The sequence below is a fragment of the Poromitra crassiceps genome (genome assembly GCF_964638095.1).
Source record: "Poromitra crassiceps genome assembly, chromosome: 13".
Lineage (NCBI taxonomy): Eukaryota > Metazoa > Chordata > Actinopteri > Beryciformes > Melamphaidae > Poromitra > Poromitra crassiceps.
In genome coordinates, this window is record NC_139644.1 from 42,376,169 (window position 1) to 42,391,051 (window position 14,883).

Consider the following 14,883-nt stretch of genomic DNA (forward strand, 5'->3'; position numbering starts at 1 on the left):
GACCAATTAGTATACTAATACAATAGTTGGTTAAACCCATACAACTAAACGTTAATGTTGTAGTTTAGCTGTTAGCTTAGACAGCTAACGGCTATTAGCATCCATGGTTTTGCGACTTGAGGCCTGAAGCTCGAATGCACTGTTATGACCCAGTCCAGGGTTTGGATCACAACATAAAACTAGACAAAGACAACCATGAACAAGTATATGTGATTTATTGGTCACACATAAAAAAGGTTAACAGTGATCCTGGACTCACTACTCTACCAATACCACAAGTTAACAGGCAGCATCTAATACATGAAGTTGAGTCCAGCACCACAACAAATGACAATATAACAGAATGAACCATATAAATAACAACACTTGACAATATAACCATAACCATATAAATAGAATAATTAGTTACTTTACAATGTGGCTAAGACAGAGCTGCCAATCTACCCCAGCTTCCAAGTTGTCTCAGCCCAAAGACTAATACTCCGTTCAAGACAACTCGGACCACCGGAAAAAATGGGTTCCGACCTGTAAAAAGTGAATTGAACGGTCGTTCAGGCCGGAATTACAGCTCGGAAATTCGGGTATCATCCAGAGCTCCGCTTTGTCCGAGTTGACGTCATAGCCACATCAAAATGGCGACTTGTATCGTTTATGGTAATCACAGAATTATTATAAAGACGTTTGTTGACGTTTTAACACACAATTTGATGTCTTAATTATGTAATGTTAACTTTTAATATGTGTTTGTGCCATCTGTGTTTCACTCTGCGTGAAATTCAGCATTCAGCATGTTCGGTTAGCATTGTGAGCTAGTAGGTAGCTACAATGCTAGTCTCGCTGGCCAGCCTCCTCTCCCTTCCATGAGAGTCGTCTGGCTGCACGAAAACAGGCTACTGGGATAAGCCCTCCCCTGCTCTACAGCTGCTCTCCCATTGGAGCGACTGTTTCAGTCGCTGCCGGATGTCCGCTCCCGGCATATTACAAACTCTGTCATTAGCTCCGACCATGTCAATCAGAGCGGCTTCTGCTCCCTCCTCCCTGTGTGTCGCTGTAAACAGTGCCCTGCCGCCTCAGTGAAAACAACAACGCTAACTATCTAGAAAGCTAACGGCAGAAACCTACACGCTAGCTCGTTGCTACATGCTGAAAACAGCAAGTTGGATTGTTGGAAACTATTTTCCAAGGGCACTGCTGCTAAGCGCCGCCCATCACAATCCCACTATGGAGACCTGCGCTGCCAGACTCATTTCACGGTAGGGAGGGGAGGCTGGCCAGTGAGACTACTACAATGCTAACACGGGTTGCTATAGCAACCGTTTGGTTTTCCCCCGAGCGGGAGGTGCAGCGTGAACGCAAATCTGTCCCGGGGGGAAGGTTCCATGTTGAAACTTACGGAGGTGCGAGTTGTCTTGAATGCGGTATAACACAGAGACATCATGTGGCTACAGAGCTACCGAGTTCAGCCAATCCCCTCTGGAAACACACCTGCAGGGAATTCACCTTATTCACCACGCCCACTTTTTCTCTCTTCAACGCAAACGTATTTGTTCTTCCGGTTCAGCGCTAGTTGCCTTCTGTGGCTAATATTAGCCGCTAGTTAGTTATGTTATATGGCAGTAAAATGCCACTGAATGACCAAATTGATATAACTTTTAACCATTTCGAGTAACACTGTTTCCATACGGATCACCAGCGTTAGTTTGTTGTTTATAACGTGGCTATATTCATAACGTTTCTATCTCGGATGCGTTATTTCGAATCGCACATAGGTTACGCCAAACCACACATAGGTTACGCTAAAACGCACATAGGTTACGCCTCGAATCGCACGCAACCTATGTGGGTTTCAGGACGCAACAGCCTCGACTCCACTAACGTCATCTTTAGACACAATATTCCTGGAATGCAAGTTTAACTAAACAGTTACATGTCCTCTGCATTCTACATAAAATTAAGATATTACGGGTTGTTTTATTTTGTATGTTACATACGTATTGGCCAAGATATGTTAGTTTATGGGGGAGTAATTTTGCCACTTTAGGGGGGGAGTGTGCGCGGCCATTTTGCCTGCGGGGTTTTTGGCAAGTCAAAACGGAAATACTATTACGAAATGATGTAATGCGGAAGCGTCCATGTGTGGGCAAAGAATAAGGTGAATAAAGGTACTCACACAGCAGAGTCCTCACTCTCCACCACACAAGGAGCAAAGGTCCTCACACAGAAGCGAGCTCTCACTCCACGCAATGTTACAGAAATGCACAAGGAATAAAATACTACAATTAGCCAAAGTGTTCGCCACTGTGTTTTGTTGACAAATAACCTTATTTTGGGCTCAAAGTCTTAAATTGGCTCACGCTCTAGAAAGGGGTGCTGATGTCAGACATTGCGGTTGTCAATGCTCACGTCTGCGGACGTGTCATTATGTAATGTTACAGTAAATACAATCTGCCTTTAGCTTAGCTTAGCTACGTTTGCTAACGTAGTTCGTTCTGGCTCAAAACACCGCGATAGTCACTTTTAACCAGTTCGAGTTACGCTCTTTCAATTTCTTTTCCTTATATGCCCACCAGCTTTGATATCTGTTGGCTGCTTATGCTGATATTCATAACAATATGTGGCTTCTGGGTGAACATTTTGGAGTTCAGGCAGCCATACTGTTTCCGGTCTGACCGACTGGAAGGGAGACAGAGATGGTATTGAAGGTAGGAGCGAGACTCGGCCAAAACACACAGGACGAGGAAGCGCAGCGACGTTACTGATCTGGCGGAGCGCACTGCTCGCCCTGCCGCTTCTGTTCGGCGTCTATTCTATTTTTTACCGCAAGCTGCAAGCGAAAGAGAGAGGGAGGGGCAAAGAGAGAGGGAGGGGGAAAGAGAGGGAGGGGCAAAGAGAGAGGGAGGGGGAAAGAGAGGGAGGGGCAAAGAGAGAGGGAGGGGCAGAGAGAGGGAGGGGGAAAGAGAGAGGGAGGGGGAAAGAGAGAGAGGTGGGAGGTGTCCGTTTGTAGCATAAGAACTGCACCACTTACTTCAGCACCTGGGTGTGATTTCTGCCTTTCACGATGTCACCATGTCAATCATTCTGCCATCAATTTGGAGCGCATCTTGGCCGGGAGACTGGCAGCACTGCAAGTCTGATCCTGACCAGGACTCCCAACTCTGCCAACTGCCAAGTGCAGAACATGGGGAACGACCCGCACGCCACAAGTCTACTTTCTCACACAGTGAAACACAAAATCATAATTGATAACCTCAGAGTGAAAACAGGGCTGACAGACAGCGTTATTTTTCCAACTATCACAAAATAGCAAAAAACTGCAAAACGTATTATTACGAGTGGGTGGCTTTTACTATTTAGATTTTAGATTTTTTTATCTATTAAATCTACTGTAAAAATGGCAAGATGCATGTTGATATCTGTATTGTGACGACTTGACGTGTCCAAGTGCTTTAACATCACTCTCTGTTTTGGTTAATTGCAGCTAGAAGCAATACAGAAACATTCCTGGTACCAGTAAGTATCTTATCTTTCAGTTTTTCTTTCTGTTCCTCTTCCCTGATCTCCTCTCCTCTCTTCCCTATAACTTCACTACATTCTATTAATGACATCAAAATACTCCATCTACAATCTACACTGATATCCTCTCCTCTCTTCCCTATAACTTTACTACATTCTATAATGACATCAAAATACTCCATCTACAATCTACACTGATATCCAAGCCTGGTTGCCAGAATAAAATGTCCCCCTTGTGCATTTCTGCAATCCCACAAATATGTAGAATATGACATTTCTGAACCAAAATACATATCATGCATATCACGTTTCTAGATAGGTGTATCGTAGAGGTCTTTATGTATGCACGAACCCCCGAATACTCGAGGACCCGGGACCCGGACCCGGCTGGGTCTCGGGTCCATTCAAAAGAAGTGACTCCGGGTCCGGGTTGGGTCCGGGTCTGTTTGCCACGGGTCCAATAGGACCCGAATGGACCTGGTGGGTGGCTTTCACAGCTGTCAATCAATCCTTTTGATATCGTCAAATAGCTAATTAAAAACAAACGTATCAGAAAAATTAGCATGTAACCTACTAGAGGTCTTCTGGTATGCCCGGACCCTCGGCTACCAGAGGACCCGACCTGGACCTGGCTGGGTCTCGGGTCCATTCAAAAGAATCGACTTCAGGTCTGGGCCAGGCCCGGGTCCAACATTTATTGGGTCTGTCTGGATCCGGGTCTCAGCTTCCTAATAATAGACGTGTCCGGGCACAAATTGACCCGTGAAGACCTCTAGTGTATCAACATTATAGAGTCTGTTATTGCAATAGCATGGCTGCCAGTAAGGGCGTTGTGGACGGGGCGATGGAGGGTGTAAAGACTTGCCGTGTTCGATCCCCAGTGTTCCCAAAGTCTACATTTCAACCCTAAGTCACATTTAACATTGTTGTTACAGTATTTAACCCAAACCTCAACCAAGTTGTTTTAGTTCCTTAACCTTAAACACATTTCTTTTCTTCCTTTGCGTAATGTTTTCAAATCAGCATTTTCAAATTGACTGGAAAAGTTGGTTAATTTGAAATGTTTGCAGAAACGTAAGCTGCAACATGTTATGCCGTTGTGTTATCCCCCATGTTCCATAAGCTGCTGCAATCTGGTTGTATAAACATCTGTAGCTGCTGATAACCAATATTTTCTGCCAGCATTCAGTATGTTTAAATTTGACCATTTTCATGCCAAAGGAACATCTCAAGTGCTTCTCCTAGGATTTTCTTCTTGGCAGTAAAAAAAACCCCCTCTGAAACAGCATTTACACCACCCTCTTAGAACCATGTCTAACTCCACTCCATCAGGGCCGGTCGCAACGAGCCGTGCCCGGAGCAGCCCCCGCCTCGCCGGGTGTGCGTGAAGAGGATGCTGTCCTTTACGGAGCTGGACCCTGACGTGCTGGACAGCATGCACTCCCTCGGCTGCTTCAGAGACCGGCTCAAGCTCAAGCAGGACCTGCAGTGTGAAGAGTGAGTGACCATCACCCAGCAAACACTCCATTATGATGCTCTGGCCCGATGTTGAAAACCTAAGTACATTATAGTACATTATAGTTACATTATAGTTACATTATAGTTACATTATAGTTACATTATAGTTTTTCACAGTGGAAAGAGTCTTAGTACCGGGACACAGCTTACATTTGACTTTGATGTTCTTGTCACCTTCCCGACAAAATCAAAGGAATAGGGAAATCTCCAGCCGCTTTACAACTATTTTAATAATTTCAGAGACATTCACAACTATTCTACTAGAGGCAGCTTAACAGATTTTAGTGTTTTTAGATTCAGGAGTTCTATGGCTTAAAAGACCTTCTTATACTGTACTCTGCTGCAGTTATACTGTACACTGCTGCAGTTATACTGTACTCTGCTGCAGTTATACTGTACTCTGCTGCAGTTATACTGTTACTCTGCTGCAGTTATACTGTACTCTGCTGCAGTTATACTGTACTCTGCTGCAGTTATACTGTTACTCTGCTGCAGTTATACTGTTACTCTGCTGCAGTTATGTACTCTGCTGCAGTTATACTGTACTCTGCTGCAGTTATACTGTACTCTGCTGCAGTTATGTACTCTGCTGCAGTTATACTGTTACTCTGCTGCAGTTATACTGTACTCTGCTGCAGTTATACTGTACTCTGCTGCAGTTATACTGTACTCTGCTGCAGTTATACTGTTACTCTGCTGCAGTTATACTGTACTCTGCTGCAGTTATACTGTACTCTGCTGCAGTTATACTGTACTCTGCTGCAGTTATGTACTCTGCTGCAGTTATACTGTACTCTGCTGCAGTTATACTGTACTCTGCTGCAGTTATACTGTACTCTGCTGCAGTTATACTGTACTCTGCTGCAGTTATGTACTCTGCTGCAGTTATACTGTTACTCTGCTGCAGTTATACTGTTACTCTGCTGCAGTTATACTGTTACTCTGCTGCAGTTATACTGTTACTCTGCTGCAGTTATACTGTACTCTGCTGCAGTTATACTGTACTCTGCTGCAGTTATACTGTTACTCTGCTCCAGTTCAGTGGAATAAACTTACAGCATCGCTGAAACTCGTTGAAGTCCAGAGCCATTTCAAACAGGCAGTAAAGAAATGGCTAGCTAATATTCTCTCAGAATAGGGACCTAGCACTGATTAACTGAGTTGTTCATTTGACCATGTTGTCTATAAATGTCTGTATTTATTTCTGTAATGTGAGTGCATCGTATTTGCACTTGACAATCTTGCCGGTCTCTATGTTGATATTTTTCTGAAGGGAGAACCAGGAGAAGATGATCTACTACCTCCTGTTGGACAGGAAGGAGCGATACCCCAGCTGTGAAGATGAGGATCTGCCGCCCAGAAACGACTTAGGTGAGCAAAGCTCAGAATATAGCCAATATTATCATTTTTCTGAATTGCTAAAACACTAAAGTCCATTCTCTGTGGTCTGAACCCATTTATACCATGGTCTGGGTGAATACTTGTTTCTGATTGGTCGGCAGGTGTGCACAGCTGTTTAATCAAACAGCACAGTAACGTTATTCAACCTGCACAGCTGTTTAATCAAACAGCACAGTAACGTTATTCAACCTGCACAGATGTTTAATCAAACAGCACAGTAACGTTATATAACCTGCACAGCTGTTTAATCAAACAGCACAGTAATGTTATTCAACCTGCACAGCTGTTTAATCAAACAGCACAGTAACATTATTCAACCTGCACAGCTGTTTAATCAAACAGCACAGTAACATTATTCAACCTGCACAGCTGTTTAATCAAACAGCACAGTAACGTTATTCAACCTGCACAGCTGTTTAATCAAACAGCACAGTAACGTTATTCAACCTGCACAGCTGTTTAATCAAACAGCACAGTAACATTATTCAACCTGCACAGCTGTTTAATCAAACAGCACAGTAACATTATTCAACCTGCACAGCTGTTTAATCAAACAGCACAGTAACGTTATTCAACCTGCACAGCTGTTTAATCAAACATTATAACATAACATAACATTATTCAAATCGCTACGTCAGCTTCTATGAGCTGAGCAGACTAGCTTCCCTGCACCATACCAGCTCATATCCAAGGTTCGTCCTATTTACTGGAACAGCAAACAACGTTTCCATTACATGAGACGCTGACGGGATGCTAACGCTTGTTCCAGGTATTAGTCGGTTTCCCCTAGTGTTGCTAGGTAAACGGGCGATTGTTTGGTTTTGCAATACAATATAAAAGTCTGAGTCTGCATTTTGTGCTCATAGTTTTGAGCAAAGATCCACTTTTTACTTGTACATGTTTTTAATTTGTATTTTAATTTGGAAATCCTGGAATCAAATTAGAATTGGCCCTGTGCTTATAGACGGTTTTCACCAGAGCGCAACCCCACAGCACTTTTTCTCAGCATTCGGCAAACTGCAGAAATATTCACTCGACATCGTTACTTTTGTTTTCGCCGCTCAGCTGTATAGACGGTTTTCACGGAATAGTCAGTCCTGCACTTGTTTTCTTTTCTTTTATGTCCATAGCAAACACTGCAACAGTACCCTGTACTACGAAGCTAGTTTAACAGATCCGCGATAAGTCCCTTTGATCTGGTTTGACTGAACAGGATCAAAGCTATCTAGTTTAACGATACTACGACGCTGGTTTTCTAGTCGATAACTGGAGCTGGGATCTGCCTGTGCACGCGCACGTTTTTCGCTCGTGCACAGGCGCGCGTCCACGCGAAAGAGGTGCGCTAGCCAATCACATTATGAACAGCTGAGTTGATCCACGCCCACACCCATTTCCACACCCATTTCCTCGTTCTAAGAAAGCGCAGTGCATGATCAGAGTTTTAGCGGATATTTAATGTATCCGCGATTTAATGTCAGAATGAAAATCCGCGTTGGATAGTCTGCTGAAGGGCTGTCTAAAGCAGCAGCTTGTATTCACATCAGTCATTTGATTTACTTTGATCAGCGATTTCTGTCTGATACAGCTGCATTGATACAGCAGCAACAAATGTAAATGTGTAATCTCAGTCTATACATTTCCACAATCTGTATATTTAGACCATAGATTTAGAAACGCATGCTCAATGAATAATGATCTCTATCACTCATGTGTGTGGTTGCACTGATCGAATAATTCATATATAAAATAGCCTAGTATAAAGCCTAATAGCCTACTATAAAAGAGAAAACTGCTGAACTGAATTGAGACGATGCGGGCATAGTTATCATTGATAAAAACTAGCCTATTTTTGCTCATATATTGGCATACAGCCTACAGGACACAGTTCCAGCTGAAAGATGCAAGAATAGCCTGCATATTTAGTATTGGGGATATCCCATATCTATATTATATGTATAGGCTTTTCTGGCATGTAGGAGAATATCACCCTCACTCCATTTGAGGGTCCGTTCATGATATGCGCTGCGGTGATTAATAGTGATCATATTTCTCCACGCATCGTTGAGCTGTTAAGACATAAAGTGGTAAGTAGGCTTAATTTAATTATGTAGCCTACAGAGCCACGAATGTTTTGCTTGTTCTATTCTCAGTTGACTGCAATCTATTTTTCATATGGCGATCTTATGAATGGTGAGTGACTCCAGAGAGCCGATATTATATGGGTCTCTCATGGATTTTGATCTTATCCTCTGAAGCTAACCTGGTCGCGACCAGGTTAGCTTTGCAGCGTCAGTTGCCATGGTGATTGAAAGTTAACTTGCTTTGTAGTACGGCTAAACCAGGTTTAAACTCAAACTTACTCGGATAAGGCATTAAACTAGCTTCGTAGTACAGGCTACAGGAAGTGAGCGGGGGTTAAATTTAGAATGTTTTTGTTGTCAAGTTAAAACCGTCTATAGAGCACTGCAGGGATGATGTATTTCTGTAAGTCGGAAGGCAGAAGTCCCTGACATGTTAGATCTTCAGGGGAAAAGTGAATGGGGTTTTAGATTGGGGATTTTGCTTAAATGCATAAAATAAGGTGGTTAACAAAAGTTTAGGAGTGGTAATTTCTGTTCAGCAGCATAATCTTCACAAACATGAATCACTTATGACTTTTGAAGCGTTTTCTGAAAATCGTGTTAAAAAAAGCATTTAAGTTTCAAAAGTCGTAACTAAGTGTACCAAATTGTATTATTTTAAAGTGAAATGCAATTTTTTTTATGCTTGACTGTCCCACTATAACATGTCTCTCCTCCCAGACCCACCCAGAAAGCGCGTGGACTCCCCCATGTTGACGCGTCATGGCCGGTATCGACCGGAGAGGAAGAGCCTGGAGGTCCTCAGCGTCACAGACCAGGGGTCTCCCACCCCACCTCGCAGGGCCCTGGACAGCTCCGCACACAGCCAGAGGTACAGAATGACTGAACAGCAGCAACGTTATTTGAAGATATAATTTACACAGGAGTGCACAGGCAAAGTCATTGACATACATGTATCCTGATTTTTGAAGGAAAGAAAGGCCACAATCGCCAAATTTGAAGGTGGAATTTAAACTTAACAGAATAAGTAGTGGACGAATTGGGAGTAATAACATTATTATAAGTAAAATAACATTGCTATTGAAATGAGTACCGTGCAATTAGTCATATATAAATTTTTTGGAGCAACAAGCACAACACAGATCAGAATTATTTTAGTTCTGAGAAGAAGTCAATTTTTCCTCAGAATTCTGACTTTACTCTCGGAATTATACTTTATTCTCAGAATTCTGACTTTGAACTCGAATACATTTTTCACGGTGCCCTAATCCTCTTCCGTTCACACCCCTCTGACCATGGTGATGGTCTAATCCTCTTCCGTACACACCCCTCTGACCATGGTGATGGTCTAATCCTCTTCCGTACACACCCCTCTGACCATGGTGATGGTCTAATCCTCTTCCGTACACACCCCTCTGACCATGGTGATGGTTGCTGACTGTTGCTGTTTGCTGTCTCCAAAGGTCTCGTTCTGTCAGTGGCGCGTCCACAGGTCTGTCCTCCAGCCCTCTCAGCAGTCCCAGGGTAAGAACTTCACTCTATTCTCTTCCACTATTGAACTGTACAGTACTTCACAGCATATACAATACACAACGGCTCAGCGCTCACAAGGCAAGAGCTCTTCTCTCCTCTACGGCACTTTCATTTGGAAGTACTGTACATACTGCACTTTCATTTTGAAGTACTGTACATACTGCACTTTCATTTTGAAGTATTGTACATACTGCACTTTCATTTTGAAGTACTGTACATACTGCACTTTCATTTTGAAGTACTGTACATACTGCACTTTCATTTTGAAGTATTGTACATACTGCACTTTCATTTTGAAGTATTGTACATACTGCACTTTCATTTTGAAGTACTGTACATACTGCACTTTCATTTTGAAGTATTGTACATACTGCACTTTCATTTTGAAGTATTGTACATACTGCACTTTCATTTTGAAGTATTGTACATACTGCACTTTCATTTTGAAGTATTGTACATACTGCACTTTCATTTTGAAGTATTGTACATACTGCACTTTCATTTTGAAGTATTGTACATACTGCACTTTCATTTTGAAGTACTGTACATACTGCACTTTCATTTTGAAGTATTGTACATACTGCACTTTCATTTTGAAGTATTGTACATACTGCACTTTCATTTTGAAGTATTGTACATACTGCACTTTCATTTTGAAGTACTGTACATACTGCACTTTCATTTTGAAGTACTGTACATACTGCACTTTCATTTTGAAGTATTGTACATACTGCACTTTCATTTTGAAGTACTGTACATACTGCACTTTCATTTTGAAGTATTGTACATACTGCACTTTCATTTTGAAGTATTGTACATACTGCACTTTCATTTTGAAGTACTGTACATACTGCACTTTCATTTTGAAGTACTGTACATACTGCACTTTCATTTTGAAGTACTGTACATACTGCACTTTCATTTTGAAGTATTGTACATACTGCACTTTCATTTTGAAGTATTGTACATACTGCACTTTCATTTTGAAGTACTGTACATACTGCACTTTCATTTTGAAGTACTGTACATACTGCACTTTCATTTTGAAGTATTGTACATACTGCACTTTCATTTTGAAGTATTGTACATACTGCACTTTCATTTTGAAGTACTGTACATACTGCACTTTCATTTTGAAGTATTGTACATACGGCACTTTCATTTTGAAGTACTGTACTAGCGCCTCCTCTCGACGGTCGGGGTGCCTGTTTGAGGTGGAACTGGTAGGAATAGTGTGATCCTCCCACGTGCTACAACGTCCTGCCGGTTAAGCTCCCCGCTGTCGGGTGAAAAGAAGTACATAAGTACGCAAGAAGCGGCTGGCAACTGCACATGTATCGGAGGAGGCATGTGTGTGTCTACGGCTCTCCCCAGATGGGCAGAGGGGGTGGGGCAGCAGGGGGAATTGGCCAAGTACAATTGGGGAGAAAATGGGGGGAATCAGAAAAAATAAATAAAAAGACGGTTCTCATTCCCAACTTGGTCCAATCCAGAACACCCACCCAAAGCGTCAGCATTTGACTCCTTGGTGATGAGAACCATGTTGACTCAATCCTCTTTGTGGAGTTCTCCCTCCTGATTGGACAAAGTGGGATGGGATACCAGAAACGTTTCACTTCTGTTTCCCGCAAAGCAGAGATTTCTTTTTTAAATAAATAGCTTCTGACTGCCATCACTGATATAGTGTGTTTGGTCAGTAACGTGGGTCTCCCAGTCCCTCCGCTCTGCAGTAAACAGAAAATACATTTGTGGGATCCTCTCTCTTGATTGGATAAAAGTGGGATGGGATCCTCTCCCCTGATTGGATGAAAGGGGGTGGGATCTCAGAGAATGTATTTTCTGTATACTGCAGGGCGGACTAGGTTACTGACCAAACAGCAGAGGCGCAGCTTGTGAACAGGCAATGCAGGCAATTGCTTGGGGCCCCAGGCCATTAGGGGGCTGAGAAACTCCCCCCCCATAAACAACCAATGGACAATTTGCAATGACATTGAAACCTCCCTAAAGAGGCCCCATGTCATTCCCGTCATACTCGTATGGTTCATGTACATTCTTGAATTGAAAGTGAAACATACATTCATGAGAATGTCTGTGAATCATGTATGTTTGACAGGAATGATTCACAGTCGTGCACTTTCACTTTTAATTCAAGAGATCATGTGGATCCTTCCTGTCAAACCTGCATGATTCATGTACTTTCTCTTGAATTGAAAGTGAAAGAACGCTGCTTGGAAGGGGCCCCTTGGAATTTTTGCCTAGGGCCCCAACAGACTCTAGAATCACCACTGTGTATCAGTGATGACTGTTGGAAAGTAGAGCTATTTAACACTTTATTTATTTATTTATTTTATTTTATTTGAGTACCTCTTACAGCAGTTGCATGGGACAGTGATTTTACCTTTATCGTTATTTTAACATGATTTAATATGGAAGCCAATAGGGAGTTAAATAGCAACGTTTGCCACTTCCAGTATAATTGCATTAGCAGTGCTCATGCAGATTCCTATAGACATGATGGAGGCTTGTGTTTTATGTACCACTGAATTATGTTAGTCTCCTGTTCTGTGTAACTTCCCTCTGATAGCTATGATTCATCTTTAGCCATGGCTTCTGCTCCATACTGTCTCATTTTCAGCCATACACATGTTCATTTCATAGACACACACACACACACACACACACATGCACGCACGCATGCAACACACACACACACACACACACACACACACCACACACACACACACACACACCCCACACACACACACACACCACACACACACACACACACGCAAGCGTGTTTCAAGAATTTTGTCTCGGCACAGCTATGCCGTTTTACGTGCGATCAGGCTGCAACTTTCAGGGGGTGTAATGAGAGAGCCGGATTTTTTAATTAGGGCAGATGAATTGCCCTAAGGCTGATTACCCTAAGCCTGAGGCTATAGTTCAGTGATGATGTCACTGATGTCATCAGTGATGATGTCATCCAATAATGTCATCCAATAATTAATTTCCTACCCTGCCATGCACCATGATTCATAACCATTGCTTTCCCTCTCATCTCTCCATCCCTCCTCCCCACCTCTCTCTGTCTTCCTCTGTCTGTCCATCAGAGTCCACCGGTCTTCACTTTCACCCAATCAGAGGTCTCCTCCACCAAAGACCCCAAACCAGGAAGTGGCACGGCCCCGCGGCCGTCCCGCCCGCCGCCCGACCCCAAAACCCAGATCCTGACCTCCAAGGGCCCTGACCCTAAAACCCAGACCCTGCCCTCCAAGGGCCCCGCCGAGCGGCCCCACCTCCAGTCCATCAAGTCCCTCCCCCTCCAGACACCTCCATCCCCTTCGCCCTCCCCCCTCCTCTCCCCCACCCCACGCTTCTTCCTCTTCCCCACTTCCTCCGTCTTCAAGTCGGTCACCAAGAACATGCACTCTAACTCCTCTGCTGGCCCGCCCCCTGTGTCGCAGGTCACTCCACAGGGCTCGCCGCTGCCCACCCCCCTGGGCACACCCGTGCACCAAAGCCAACAGCCCTCCTCCACCACCCCTCCCTCCTCCTCCTCCTCTTCCTCCAGAGCGGACGGCGGGGGCGGAGCCTCACTTTTGCTGACCCCGCCCTCCAGCCCGGGTGGCAGCGGCGGATTGGCCGCCTCGACCTCAGCCCACTGGAGGACGAGGCTCAACTCGTTCAAGAACAACCTGCTGGGCTCGCCGCGCTTCCACCGACGTAAACTGCAAGGTGAGCACTGGGCTCCACGCCGCTGCAGCTTCACGTGACCTTTTAAAGCACTGGGCTCCACGCCGCTGCAGCTTCACGTGACCTTTTAAAGCACTGGGCTCCACGCCGCTGCAGCTTCACGTGACCTTTTAAAGCACTGGGCTCCACGCCGCTGCAGCTTCACGTGACCTTTTAAAGGAACACGCCAACATGTTGGGAGATTCCACTAAAGACCAGAAGATAAATGCCCTTCTCTTCTCTGTGCGTGCATTAGAAAGTAATGACGTGCCCCTTCTGCTAGTTACCTTAGCACAATGACTGGTAGTCTAGCTTATCCCCCGTTAAGTCACCAAATACCCATTCCAACAGCGCCAGTACAGTACAGTACAGTACAGTACAGTACAGTACAGTACATGTTGTGTCTCGTGCATTCACCACGTTATGAAATAATCATGTCAAATTATGAGACACTGTAATTTTCAAAGAAAAATATGGAATACGGAACTTCCGCTTTTGTCAGGAAGTAGTTGCGGCTATGTATTAGCTCAGAAAATTTGAATGTCTTGTAATTTTGCATTATTATAACGTGGTGAGTACACGATTCACAACATGTACCTAGGAGTACATAGGAGCGTTTTTGCGCTGTTGGAATGTGTATGTGGTGACTTAACAGGGGTAGGCTAGCGATTCCCGTGTATTACCAGCCAGTAGCAAAAGCTATTGGCTGGGTTAATGAGTCTATAATTAGAAAAAGTCCTGTCCATCAGGGTTAATGAGTCTATATTTAGAAAAAGTCCTGTCCATCAGGGTTAATGAGTCTATATTTAGAAAAAGTCCTGTCCATCAGGATTAATGAGTCTATATTTAGAAAAAGTCCTGTCCATCAGGATTAATGAGTCTATATTTAGAAAAAGTCCTGTCCATCAGGGTTAATGAGTCTATATTTAGAAAAAGTCCTGTCCATCAGGGTTAATGAGTCTATATTTAGAAAAAGTCCTGTCCATCAGGGTTAATGAGTCTATATTTAGAAAAAGTCCTGTCCTTCAGGGTTAATGAGTCTATATTTAGAAAAAGTCCTGTCCATCAGGATTAATGAGTCTATATTTAGAAAAAGTCCTGTCCA

At 43.6% G+C, this 14,883-nt stretch overlaps 1 protein-coding gene across 2 annotated transcripts in view; it reads left to right on the forward strand.

Moving 5' to 3' along the window:
- Positions 1-14,883, forward strand: part of LOC310788030 (serine/threonine-protein kinase BRSK1-like) — a gene marked incomplete at both ends in the record, with an annotated part of 47,384 nt that overhangs the window by 20,006 nt on the left and 12,495 nt on the right. For both annotated transcript variants that reach the window (XM_083649501.1, XM_083649502.1), the window contains 6 exons: positions 3,479-3,510; positions 4,846-5,010; positions 6,305-6,402; positions 9,234-9,384; positions 9,977-10,037; positions 13,511-13,781. In XM_083649501.1, coding sequence (XP_083505627.1) covers positions 3,479-3,510; positions 4,846-5,010; positions 6,305-6,402; positions 9,234-9,384; positions 9,977-10,037; positions 13,511-13,781 — 778 coding nt within the window. The remainder of the gene's footprint in view (positions 1-3,478; positions 3,511-4,845; positions 5,011-6,304; positions 6,403-9,233; positions 9,385-9,976; positions 10,038-13,510; positions 13,782-14,883) is intronic.